Here is a 14,474-nt window from a genome sequence, read left to right on the forward strand (position 1 = left end):
CCAGAGTTTACCTTAATCTAATGAAATGAATTCCAAAAAAAAAAAAAAAAAAAAAAAAAAAGAAAAAAGAAATACTGTTCGATATGCTTCATTAAACCTTCGTAAATCTTGAGAGTAAATACTCCTGAAGAGTCTGGTCATTTGGATGAGTTGCTTTGTTTTTGAAGAGAGTAGCCTGGAGCAGTAAAAAGATTGAAATAAAAAAACACTGAGCTATAGGTGTGTCTTTGTCACTGGTAATACGTAAACTGCTTTCCCAAGGGTTGTAAATTCAACTGTGTAGGAGGATGAGGCAGATACTATAAATGATTGAAGCATACCATTAAATCTGTAGAAGCAGACACACCTGCAAAGAAATACTGTCGTGTTTTGCTTGACACATGAGGCTAACTTAGGCTGTATATATAATATATATAAGTATATATTATATATAATGTATGTGTATTATATATAATATATATTTATAAATATATAACATATTATATTATGTATTACATATAAATATATATTATATATACATATTTATAAATATTATAAATATATATATTATATATAAATTTTTGAGATGAAGTCTCGCTTTGTCACCCAGGCTGGAGTGCAGTGGCATGATCTCGGCTCACTGCAACCCCTGCCTTCCAAATTCAAGCGATTCTCTTGGTTCAGCCTCCCGAGTAGCTGGGACTAAAGGCATGCGCCACTGTGCCCAGCTCATTTTTGTATTTTTAGTAGAGACAGAGTTTCACCATGTTTCTCAGGTTAGTCTCAAACTCCTGACCTCAGACGATCTGCCCGCCTAGGCCTCCCAAAGTGCTGGGATTACAGGCATGAACCACTGCTCCCGGCCTAACTTAGGCTATATTTTGTCTTCCCATTTTGAGGACATGAATGCAGAAGAAATTCTCTACTGAAAGAAAGACCACGAGCAAGACTACTGATAAGTGACAATGGACAGTGGGTTTCAATGACAGGGATACTAGGGACTGGTGTGATGGGAAGTGTGTGCATCTAAGATGCAGCCAGTCTCAGCTTCTACTGATTGCTGCTGCATAGAAATCCAGGCATGGGCTGCCAGATCTTAAGACTCTTGGAGAGATACCACTGATTTCTATTTTTATATAAAACTTACCAATTTAAAAGAGTTGACTCATTGAACAACGAAAGTAACACCTCTATATTCACCAGTAAATATTTGTTCATTGTGGAGCATCCTCCTTTGGTAATAATTTTTAATAAAACAAAAACAAACTTTCTTATATATCCATTACATTTATAATATAATTATATAATGATTATAACCGTGTCTTAGTCCATTTGGTTTTCTGTAACAAAATACCTTGCCTGGGGAAGTTTTGTTTATTTATTTATTTAGAGACAGGGTCCCTGTTGCCTAGGTTGAAGTGCTGTAGTGTGATCATGGCTCACTGCATCCTCAACCTTGCAGGCTCAGGTGATCCTCCCACCTCATCCTCCCGAGTAGCTGGGACTACAGGCACATGCCACCATGCCTAGCTAATTTTTGTACAGACCAGGTTTTGCCATGTGGTCCAGGCAGGTCTCAAACTCCTGGGCTCAAGGGATTTGTCTGCCTTGGCCTCCCAAAGTGCTGGAATTACAGGAGTGAGGCACTGTGCCCAGCTTGGGAAACTTATCAATGGCAGAAATTTATTGTTCACGGTTCTGGAAGCTGAGAAGTCTAAGATCAAGGCACCTGCACCTGAATTTGCAGGTGTATTCCTCATAGTTGGAGATTTCTACCTATGTTCTTACCTGGTGGAAGGAGCAGACAAGCTCCCATGGGCCTCTCTAATAGGGGCATTCCTCTCTCATGACCTAATCATCTCTCAAAGACCCTATCTCTTAATACTACTGCATTGGGGATCAGGTACCAACATATGAATCTGCAGGGGGACACAACCTTCCAGACTATAGCAGCTGCTGTAGCTTCTTCTACTATTTTCTGTTATTTGTCTTTGCAGAGAATAGCCCCAGCCTAACATACTTGTTGAGAACATATGTTTGGGGGTTTTTTGGTAGTGTTTTTCAATCTTGGGGAAGCTGCTAGCATTTGCTGTTTCTGGGAAATTAGAAAGCTATGTTTGGTAAAACCAAACTTAAAATATGAGAAAATGGGCTATGAATGAAGATTTGAGAAAATTTCATTTGAGTAAAATGCATAAGCCAGGCATGGATTTTGTAACACCAGTTTTGACTAGAGTGTGTGTGTGTGTGTGTGTGTGTGTGTGTGTGTGTTTCTTATTTCTTAATTCATAGCCATGCTATAGATACTTGAGGTTGCTGGATAAGTATCTTTTATTGAAGTATTACTGTACCTAACTTTAGAATGTATAATTTTAAGGATGAATACTTCTATTAGATTTTGCTTTAATTTCTATGAATTTAAGCTTCTATTTATAGACAACGCAACGATTTTTTCCTTTCTTTTTTTTTTTTTTTTGAGACAGAGTCTCGCTCTGTCACCCAGTATAGAGTGCAGTGGCACGATCTCAGCTCACTGCAAGCTCAGCCTCCTGGGTTCATGCCATTCTTCTGCCTCAGCCTCCCAAGTAACTGGGACTACAGGCGCCCACCACCATGCCCGGCTAATTTTTTGTAATTTTAGTAGAGATGGAGTTTCACCATGTTGGCCAGGATGGTCTTGATCTCTTGACCTCATGATCTGCCCACCTCGGCCTCCCAAAGTGCTGGGATTACAGGTGTGAGCCACTGTGCCCGGCCCATGCAATTGATTATTAACACTTTTGCTTTACACTCAATATTTTCTGCTTCATTTCCTCTTATCTTCCTTCTCTCACTTCCTCTTCCTCCCTCTGTATCTTTTCTGCATTACCCCTCTCCCCAACTTTTTGGAGACCAGGAAGAAAAATGAAACAAGTATTTCAACAAATGTCCATGCTGCTGCTGACGATGATGATGATAATGATGGTGATGATGGTGATGATGATGATGGTGATGATGGTAATGGTGATGATGATGATAATGATGGTGATGATGGTGATGATGATGGTGGTGATGATGGTGATGGTGATGATGATGATGGTGATGATGGTGATGGTGACGGTGATGATGATGATGATAATGATGGTGATGATTATGGTGATGATGATCATGATGACCATGATGATAATGATGGTGATGATTATAATGGTGGCTAACATTTGTTGAGTGCTTCCCATGAGCCAGGCACTGTTCTGAGTGCTCTAAACCTCATGTAATCCTTACAGAACCAAATGCTGACAAAGTATGACTTATCAAACTATGGACAGAAGTCATCTCAGGTAGCATTTACTGTGAAAGGATTTTGGAAGTACGCAAACATGATGGAGAATTAAGTGCTGCCATTTGAGTTTTATAAATGCAAAGGTCACAGTTTTTGGACTTTGAGAGTCCAGTTCCTAGTAGCAGTGACTCAGCAGTAGAGCCTGGAGTTGAGCCCAAATCCCTTGTTCCTCATCAGAGCCTTTTTCTACATCCCTTCCAAAATTAGGCTGAAGTTAAACTTTTAGCTAGACTGATTGAGGATATTTCTCAGAAATCGTTGCATAACAATGAGATCATGGTTATTTGTTATTATTTCCTCAAATTTTTCTTCTACATCTTAAAATACTACCAGCAAAATCAGTTCTGGGACTAATCATTTAAAGCATGATATTTTAACTAATATAAATAAATGATACCTAAAGGCCTTTATTTGATGAAATAGAATAATCAATGCTGAAATTATATAAAATATAGTCTATTCAGCATCAAATATTTAATAAACGAGATCCTTTTTAACAGATACACACACACACACACACACACACACACACACTCTTCTTTCTTTTAGTCCTTTCTCCTGTTTGGTGGACCTAAGACTCCAGTACCTAGATTTTAACTGCTTTTGTGTATGTTTGATATCTTTGCAAAATTCCTATTTGTCACAGATTCGAAACTTAGAAACAAGATCAAGGCCTAACTAGACATTCCAGTTAATAATTTTATGGCTCAGGGCAAGTTAGTTAAGCTGTTTGGGCCTAGATTTTCCTTCGGAAAATAGTTGTGAAAGCACCTAGGGTTTGGTGGGTGAAGGTGGGTAGGGGAGACTCTAAATAAGACAATGAGTATCAAGTCCCTGACTCTGTAAGTGCTCAATAAATCTCAGCCATGACAATTCAAAACAACAGAAAGCAATATGTAACTAGAGGTTAGGAAAGTATGTCTTGAACTCACATTTTTTAACATGGGTTTGTATTTTCTGTGAGCTTAAATAATGAAGCCATACTTTAAATAGTGTTTAAGAACATATGATTTAGAGCCTGAAACACCTGTGTTTAAGACCTATGTACTAGCTGTTTTCCCCTTGGGCAAGTTCCTTAATTTTTGGAATCTCATTTTTCCATTTTCAAATGGGGAGTAATAATTAGCTCCCCCACAGGATTGTGATAAGGATTAAATAAGTGAATGCATATAAAGCATGCAGATAGTTCACAGGCCGCAGTAAACAGTAAGTGCTAAAAATGACCTATAATGTTATCAATCCCTGATTTAGAAGAAGATAATCCATACTTTCAATTAACCGTTGCTGTGTAGCCAACACTGCAACTTAAAATATAGCCTAGGAGCATGCAACTTGGGCAGAACTCAGCAGGGACAGCTGGGCTCTGCCATGTGGCGTCAGCTGGGGTGATTCATGCATTCATCTGGGAATCTGACTGGACCAGAACTTCTAGGATGACTTCATGTCCGTGTGTGACCCCTCAACTAGAGTGTCTGGGAAGGCTGGGATTCGCTGGCCTTCTCCAGAAGAGTGGCCCAGTACAGCACAATGGTACAGTACAATGACAGCTCTTTTTTTCCAGGGTTGGCACTCTTTTTTGACCTACAGAGGTGTAGATTCTTTAGAGGTGTGTATGGCTTCTGTTCTGGCCCTTAGTTTAGAGAAGACCTTTCTCACCTCTTTTAAGAAATAGTTTTTTTGGTGCCTTCATCTTCATTTTAATTTACTTATTCTATTCACTCAAAAAATATAATTCAACATACAGTGGTGAAGAAACTAAACAAGTTCTTGCCTTCAAGGAGTTTATACTCTATGCAGGAGATAGACAGTAAACATGTAGGTAAATGAAGTAATTTCACATTGCCACTGGTGCCAAGGAGGAAACAACAAGGCCAGTGTCAGTGAATAACCCCACTTATAGGTGGAAACATAGGTGGAAAAAGAACCGTCCTCTGAGGAGGTTCTAGTTAAGCATAGTCATGATAGAGGAAGAAGGCCTAATTTTGACAAGAGCTGGAGAATGGGGTCACAGACAGAGTGAACTGCATGTGCTAAGGCCCTGAGGTGGGAAAGGCAAGGACCTGAAAGGAGGCCAGTGTGGCTGGAGCCAAACAGGCCACTGGAGTATGGCAGAAAGAAAAGGTGCTGCCCCAGATTATGAAGGCCATGAGGTATCTCAGGGTGCTTGGTTTTGATTCAGAGTGCAATAGATAGCCAATGAAGGTTTAAGTAGGGAGGTGACATTTTATATTTTGCTAAAGGTTACTTTGCCATGAGCAGACACATATAGTGACCTTCCCCTGAACCTCAGGTAGCATCAGGATTAGTCACTGATAGTACCATACATAAGAGATCTTGGCTGGGTGCAGTGGCTCACACTTATAATCCCAGCACTTTGGGAGGCCGAGGTGGGTGGATCACTAGAGGCCAGGAGTTTGAGACCAGCCTGGCCAACATGCTGAAACCGTGTCTCTACTAAAAATAAAAAATTAGCCGGACCTGGTGGTGCATGCCTGTAATCCCAGCTACATGGGAGGCTGAGACAAAACAATAGCTTGAACCCTGGAGGCAGAGGTTATGGTAAGCCAAGATCGTGCCACTGTACTCCCTCCTGGGTGACAAGAGCAAGAACCTGTCTCCAAAAAACAACAACAGAAAAAATGATCTTATTGCTCTGCTCAAATGTCTCATGAGAACATTTTAAGCAGAGCTTATTTTTTGGCAGAGGTTGCTCTCAGGTAAATATGGTCATTTCTTAAATTTTCCAGAGTATCACCACAGTGGGGGCACCTCATTATGCATTATTATAAGTGCTTGTGAGGATTAACAGAGAATATATGTGAAACACCTAGGTGTGGGCCCCATATACGTGGTCTACAATATGCACCCTGTACTGTGCAGCGCTGTAGCCCCATGCCCAACCCCTCAGTGACAAAGCTTCATCTGTTCTTGTTCTTTCTCTTGCCTTGAGGGTGCCTTGTAGACCCTGCCCTCATCTCCTTTTTTTTTTTTTGAGACAGAGTCTCACTCTGTCACCCAGGCAGGAGTGCAGTGGCATGATCTCAGCTCGCTGTGACCTCTGCCACCCTGGTTCAAGTGATTCTCCTGCCTCCGCCTCCTAAGTAGCTGGGATTACAGGTGCGCGCCACCACGCCCAGCTAATTTTTAAATTTTTCGTAGACATGGGGTTTCGCCATGTTGATCAGGTTGGTCTTGAACTCCCAACCTCAAGTGATCCACCTGCCTCGGCCTCCCAAAGTGCTGGGATTACAGGCGTGAGCCACCACGTCTGACCCACCCATCTCCTCTTACTTTGTGGTTTCTTTTTTCAATGTATGTTTTTTGTTGTCAAGTTCTCTTTTCTAATCCTTAATTTTTCTTACACCCTTGATCTCTATTCCTCGGGATTTCATCTTTTATATGCCCCAAAGAAGTTGAAAAATATTTTCACCAAATATGTCTTTCTGTGGAAGATAGAGTAATGTTTCAAATATTTACTATTTTCTTTAGTATTAATGTTCCCCAGTTCTTTCCCAGCATCGTTGCTCACCTGTACGACTCTTATAGGAGTCATCGTGAATTACTTAGCTATGGGGCCAGCAGAGCCCAGGCAGTGAAGCAAAAAACTGATTGCTACTAGCAGATCTAACTGGAAACATTATCTGTATTTATGTCCGCCTCTTAAGTTGTCTGCACTTTGTGTCTGGAATGAATGGAAAGAATATTGATTGCAAAGTTGTCCTGAGAATTAACTGGTGGGTTATCTAAGGGTATAAGATCAGAAATGTTCATACATAAACTGTTTGGTTTTATAATTCAATAATTTGTTTTATAGTGTTTATAACTTTGCTGTCAGCTAAGCGAGCTACAGACAGTAATAAAATGATTCCTGTACTTAGAGAGCATTAGATAGAGCTGTTATTATGACTTCTTTCTTTGACAGGTTGAAGTTGATCCTATTACTACCTTCCCTCTGAAGGGCTTGACACCTCTCACAGAGTATACTGTTGCTATTTTCTCCATCTATGATGAAGGACAGTCAGAGCCTCTGACTGGGGTTTTTACCACCGGTAAGCATCCTCATTGTGGTTTGAAAAGTTTCGAGAATAGCTATTAATATATAGAAACCAGAACCCAGAGCACCTTCTTTATTTGTGATTTTGAAGAGATTGAATTTTAAGTTTGATTTCTTTTATGTTATCATTAAAAAATAAACAACCGGATGACTAATGTGTGTACTGGCTAGTTATTTTTTATCAAAGCAAGGAAGAGAGAGAAAAGACCACCTAAATTCAAAAGGTCTGTTTTTAAAAAAATATATGTTTTTCTCTTCCTAATCTTATTCCTTTTACTTTCATTCCTTAGTTAAAACTTCTACATCCTTCTTCCATTCAAATGAGTGTGTGTATTAGGTTGAATTTCCAAAATTGCTGATATCCAACAGTTTTTGACCTACAAAAATGACAGTCTCATACTATTGAGCTCAATATATCAGTCAATGATTTTCCTGGAGCCTGAATCTTCAAATAATAAGAAGTAATATTTTAAACCCTAAAATTAAATGTAAGACATGTATACATTATTTTTCTTTTCTATATGTATCCTGTAGCCACTTTTTGTCTCCTGGTTGCAACAATTCTGTTATTTGCTTTCTGAACTTACCATTGATTGCACTTGGAAACAAATGTAGTCTTTACTGGGGAGATGAGAAGATGATTTGGAGAGAGATGAAAAAGAAGCTGGATTGAGAAATAATGTTCGTGGAAAAATTCAGTAATTTAACCAAATCTCCAGAAGGCTAATTCTAGTTGGGATTCTCATGGTGTCCTATCAAAAATTTGGGTTTTTCTGTTTTTGTTGTTTTTTTTTTAGAAAAACTCTGGCTTCAAATAATAAAAACCAATTCTTTGACTATTTATTTTGGGTGCAGTTGGGTGTTATACTTTCTGTTGTACATCCCGGAAGTGTATAAGCTCTGAAACAGTGGAAGGCCTGATTAATTCTATTTCATTTTTGATGACCACCATATGCACAAGTTAAAAGATTGAAGGTTCTTTTCCAGGATTAATATTAGGGAGCGATTTAGCTACTAAAGCAAAAAGAACTAAAAGGGAAGCTTTCTTAGGCCCCTAGAGGACTATTTTGTTAATTTCCTCAAGATACTTGGAAAATAATATTTTTTAAAAAATGAATATGCCACTCTTGTTTTTTATAGTTAATGAAAACAGCCAAATAGAAAAGCTAAGAGTTTTAGAAATTACTGGAAAAGTTTTAAGATCTGTTATTTCCATGGTTTCCCTAATTTATGATATTGGTGAATGCTGGAAACAGAAATGGAAGGCCACCCTGGACTGATGGGCCCTGGTTTTCCTTCTTCCCTGTGCTTTCCTAAAGCAAAAGATTCCTCAAAGAGTCTTCTACACCCCTGGGAGATACTTGGGTTTGGCTTTCTTGCCTTCTCATTTCCCTAACAAAAATCTCCTTCCTTGGTTTACAGAGGAAGTTCCAGCCCAGCAATACTTAGAAATTGATGAGGTGACGACAGACAGTTTTAGGGTGACCTGGCATCCCCTCTCAGCTGATGAAGGGCTACACAAATTGATGTGGATTCCAGTCTATGGGGGGAAGACCGAGGAGGTGAGTTGACTGAAACAGACTGAAAATTAATCCGGAGCATTAGTGAATACCTACTGCTGCTGGAGTTGGTCTTCACTTTAAAATATATTAAGAATCACAGAAGTAATTAGTATTTTACATGGCTTGGAGTTTTAGAAATGTCAAATCATATGATTTTCCTAATATTATGATATATTGTTGCCAGAGCTTTAGTTATATACTTTATATATTTTCAGATTCTTTGACTTTAACAAATGACATTTAATACAACTGTAAAATGTCACTTTTCCAATATTAATAACTTATTTGCTGAGGGGATCGAAAGGAATAAAGTCTCTGACTTGACCTTAAAATGGACTTCGACAGCCTTGGAGTTCTTTATGGTTGGTTGTTTCTTGCTTATGCTCAGAATAACACTTTTTCTTTTCTTTTCTTTTTTTTTTTTCAAATAAACGTAGTTACTAAGCACCAAAATACATTTCAGGTTGTCCTGAGAGAAGAACAGGACTCACATGTTATTGAAGGCTTGGAGCCCGGTACGGAGTATGAAGTTTCACTATTGGCCGTACTTGATGATGGAAGCGAGAGTGAGGTGGTGACTGCTGTGGGGACCACACGTAAGTCTTGGTCTGGCCATGATGCGTTTCAGCTGCTCCCACAATCCCTCTTTACCCCATCAATTTCCTTCCCCATCTGCGTTATCCTTGGCTATGGAAACTTCAGTGTCTCTTTTTCCCCCAGAATTCTTCATATATCTTCACCTTCAATGAAACCAGTATGTGAAGTATCTTAGCTTCCTAGATAATGATCAACATGAAGGCAGGGACCACATCTGTCTTGCTCACCATTGTATTTTCCAGGACTTAGCACGGTACTTGGCTCATGTTAACTGTAGAATAAATACCCATAGAATGGATGGATGGGTGGATAGGTGAATGGATGTATGCATGAATGGATAAAATAACTCACAAATGAATAGATTGCCAAACAAATAAACCTAGGGCCAACATGTCAAAGAGTTTCTGGAATTTTCCAAGTTGATTTTGGTTCCAAGAATCTTGTACAAAATTTACTCGCTGATTCATTCATCTCTTCATTTTTAAAATATGAGGTATTGACCACATATTAAATTGCCTTAGCCTGGGTTCCCTGGAACCAGATTCTAGACAGAAAATTGCAGCCAGAAAGTTTATTGAAGAGTGCAGTTGGGAGATGCTTATGTAAAAACCTGAGGACAGCAGGACAGGACATGGGAAGAAGTTGAAACTGAACCCTCAGCTAATCATATTATAACGGAGGTCTAATGCTGGGGTGACCCTTCTGAGTTGTCCCAAATAGAGGCAAAGGGGCTGAGACTTCATACTCTTGCATCCCCAGTAGCTGGAGGTGAGCCATTCCCTGACAGAGGCCATGAACTCAGGCGGGACAGTTCTCAGAGCTGTGAACTGTTGGCAGGCAGTGTTCCAGCACCAGGTGGATGGGTGTGTTGACCCTAAAAAGAGGATCTTCATCTCTGTACTTCATTCTGCTGTATGCCCATGGTGGCTGTAAGAAATAGAAGATGCACTGCTTGTCCAAGCACATTGCACTCCGTGGTGGTCCTGTTTGGCAGCCTTTTCACAACTTGGTCTACAACACTGTCTAATTTCCCTTAATTACCACGGCTATGCCCCTATTTCAAAGTAATTGGGTGGTTTCACAATTCTGTAGATGTAGTTCAAATGTTTATGTGAAGCCTGGTATCTGTGATGAGAAACTTTAACATTCTTCGGATTTCAGTCTTCTTATCTGTGGAACAGGTATGTCTGCCTTACTTACAATTCACTTCTTTGGTCTTCTAACCATAGTCATGTTTGTTGTGGGAGGCAAGTGAGATAATATAGGTGAAATGTTCTTTGAAAGCTACAAAATGCTATATAAAAATGAACAGTTATTATTTTTACAGCATTTTTAAGCAATATATTGCTTTTAGTTGACAGTTTTTGGACAGAACCAGCTACAACCATGGTGCCTACCACGCCTGTGACGTCAGGTAAGGTCAAATAGTAGCCTGTTTACCCACTTTAAAATTTTTATTTAAACAGATGTTATGTTATCCTGGTTTTATTTATTATTAAATAGGAAAATAGATGACCCTCCCTTCCTTTTCTGGCACACTGGTTCAAATTTCACACCTCTCAGAGCTTCTCAACATCTTCCTTGCCACTATGGATCTCCTAGTCAACTGATCTCACTGATATATCACTCTACTTCTTTCATCTTTGCCTTGGATGCTCATGCACCTTACCTGGAATGTTAACATAGCTGCCTCCCCAGGGGTCTTTGCCTTCCTCTTTATCTCGGTGACTTCTGTTGCTCTCTGTTGAGAATTCCTCTTCTTTTCTCTTTTTTTCTTTTAGAGATAGAGTTTCACTCTGTCATCCAGCCTGGAGTGCAGTGGCATGATCAAGGCTCACCACAGCCTTGACTTCCTGGGCTCATGCGATCCTCCTGCCTCATCCCCCCAGGTAGCTAGGACTACAGGCATGTGCCACCATGCCTGGCTAATTGTTTTGAATTTTAGTAGAGATGAGGTCTTTCCTGCCATATTGCCCAGGCTGGTCTTTAACTCCTGAGATCAAATGTTCCTTCTTCCTCGGCCTCCCAAAGTTCTGGAATTACAGGCATGAGCCACCATGCCTGGTCTTGTTGAGAATTATTCTTATCATGTTTTCCTTGCATTTCTGTGGGTAACTGAGACTTGGCTGGTCTATTGTTTTTCCTACATTAGTTGTTTCCTCTCTCAGCTTAGCTTTCCCTTTCACTGTAATATACCTCCCAACTAGCTGTCAGAGTCAACTTGGTAAAACACAAGTTTGATAATATCATTTATTTACTTCTGTAAGACACTTCAGTGGCTCTCCATTACCCATTCGTTGATTCATTCATTCCTCAATTAATCCTTATCAAGCCTTCTTTGTGCTCTGAAGTCTTTTTCATAGCATCCAAGATCCTTCCTAGTTGGGTCCTGCTTCCCTTCCTGGCCTCAACCATATTTCCTATGCTTCCCCCATTTTTCTCTTTCCATCCCAAACTCCTTGCCCTGAATGTGAGAAGTTTCCTCCCATTCCCATTGCCTGGTAACCCCCCTGCAATGTTGCCAGGTAAATGTCAATCTCCTACCTCCTCTGTGACACTTTTACTATTTTTGTTGAGTTAGTAACTGTATGAAAACCAAAGCCCTAACAGTCTGACACACAGAAAAAGTTCAATGAATATTTTCTAAATGAATTAATACATGAATGAAGAGAAAGGAGAATGAGATGAGATGGACAAAGGGAAATGAAGTTGGGAGTAGAAGAGAAAAGAAAAAAAAATGTGACAAATAAGGGAGCAGACACCTTGAGATGAGCATGAATGTGCCAGGAAATATGGGTAAAGGAGTTTGGACAAGTATCAGAGAAAAGATCGTGTTTCTGTGGGCTGAATGGATAAAGGCAGCCTGAGCGCAGATTTGTGCTTTGAATGACAAGTGTTAAAACAGAAATGGGGGCTAGGGCAGGTCATTGTGATGTGTGTTGGATGCTAGATTACACACAGAGGTGGACAAGATCTGGCCCACTGTGCCCACATGTCCACAGAGCACTAGTGTGAGGTTTTCATGACCACACTTTCCTTTGGGTTCCATGGGCTGTTTTTCTAGTCTCAGGGCTTCTTCCCAGTTCTTTTTACTAGTGCATATACAGAACTGACAGTTTTGAGAGCTCCATGGTCTCATCTTGTAAGCATCTCTTAATCCCACTTTTATTTGCTGCTAGTAAGTATCTTGCCTCCCCATTAAGCACCATAGCTGAGCTCTTCTCGCCTCATATACATCTATATTACAGGGATACATTAAATGATGCTTGCTGTTACCCCACAGGTAGTCTCTGTGGCTCATTTTGGAATATGATGGGTTAAAAGTTTTTAAATCTTTGGTTGTGTTTATTCCAGTTTTCCAGACGGGAATCAGAAACCTGGTTGTAGGTGATGAAACCACTTCTAGCCTGCGGGTAAAATGGGACATTTCTGACAGCGATGTGCAGCAGTTTAGGGTGACCTACCTGACAGTTCAAGGGGACCCCGAGGAAGAAGTGGTAGGAACGGTCTGTACAAATTCAACTGACTAGAAACTCTGCAGATGTTACTAATACAACTAACAAGACTGTCTTTGGAGATCAATGCAAACTTTACTGCTCGTTTCTTAGTGAGTCTGCCATCTCCAGAAACTAATGTTTGCTGTTAATCTGACTCCACTACTGGCTTCTTAGTGACCTTTATATATCCAAAACTTGCTCCATGTACAACTTGCTTTAAGTTAATAACCTCTGAACATTGTTTCAAATGTTGCTTCTCTTCTGCTGCCTCAATCACCTGTTCAAGCACCAAAGTTGGATCATAAAAGGCCATATGCACTTGTATCTGTATATATGTATGTATAGATATGTGTAAAAGTTTAATATAGAAAGTAATTTCTTCTGCCCTTGGAAATCTGATAAAAAAACTTTTAAGCAAAGGACACAGAAAAGGTCTTCTATATGGTATAGTGAAAATATTCTTAATAAAATACCATCCATTAACTAATAGTTATATTTTTCATTGATGTCAATTCATATTGAGCAGATTTATAGTCATTTGTAATTATTCTTAACATGGGTGTATCCCCTCAGGGATTTAGATTTTTATACATTGAGTTTTCTTTGAGTTGTTTTATCTATCTTTCCTTTTTCTAAATGATACACTGTTTTTTTCTAATTTGTTTATCATTATTATTACTATTTTTATTATACTTAAGTTCTGGGATACATGTGCAGAATACACAGGTTTTTACATAGGTATGCATGGTCCATGGTGGTTTGCTGCACCCATCAACCTGTCATCTACATTAGGTATTTCTCCTAATGCTATCCCTTTCCTTGCTCCGCATCCCCCAACAGGCCCCAGTGTGTGCTGTTCCCCTCCCTGTGTCCATGTGTTCTCATTGTTCAGTTCCCACTTACGAGTGAGAAGGTGCGGTGTTTGGTTGCCTGTTCCTGTGTTAGTTTGCTGAGAATGATGGTTTCCAGCTTCATCCATGTCTCTACAAAGGACATGAACTCATCCTTTTTTATGACTGCATAGTATTCCGTGGTGTATATGTGCCACATTTTCTTTATCCAGTCTGTCATTGATGGGCCTCTGGGTTGGTTCCAAGTCTTTGCTATTGTGAATAGTGCTGCAATAAACATGTGTGGATGTATCGTTATAGTAGAATGATTTATAATGCTTTGGGTATATGCCCAGTAGTGGGATTGCGGGGTCAAATGGTATTTCTGGTTCTAGATCCTCCAGGAATCGCAACACTGTCTTCCACAATGGTTGAAGTAATTTACAGTCTCACCAACAGTGTAAAAGTGTTCCTGTTTCTCCACTTCCTCTCTAGCATCTGTTGTTTCCTGACTTTTTAGTGATTGCCATTCTAACTGTCATGAGATGATATCTCATTGTGGTTTTGATTTGAGTTTCTCTAATGACCAATGATGAAGAGCTTTTTTTTTTTTTTTTTTTTGTATGTTTGTTGGCT

The 14,474-nt window shown here is 39.6% G+C and overlaps 1 protein-coding gene across 1 annotated transcript in view; it reads left to right on the top strand.

Annotated features, from left to right (window-relative positions):
* COL14A1 (collagen, type XIV, alpha 1) overlaps positions 1-14,474 on the top strand; it is a 263,059-nt gene that overhangs the window by 90,430 nt on the left and 158,155 nt on the right. The window contains exons 15-19 of the mRNA XM_011973001.1: positions 7,221-7,347; positions 8,775-8,914; positions 9,378-9,510; positions 10,866-10,925; positions 12,866-13,017. Of these exons, the coding sequence (XP_011828391.1) occupies positions 7,221-7,347; positions 8,775-8,914; positions 9,378-9,510; positions 10,866-10,925; positions 12,866-13,017 (612 nt within the window). The remainder of the gene's footprint in view (positions 1-7,220; positions 7,348-8,774; positions 8,915-9,377; positions 9,511-10,865; positions 10,926-12,865; positions 13,018-14,474) is intronic.

This window comes from Mandrillus leucophaeus, unplaced genomic scaffold (assembly GCF_000951045.1).
Source record: "Mandrillus leucophaeus isolate KB7577 unplaced genomic scaffold, Mleu.le_1.0 Scaffold133, whole genome shotgun sequence".
NCBI lineage: Eukaryota > Metazoa > Chordata > Mammalia > Primates > Cercopithecidae > Mandrillus > Mandrillus leucophaeus.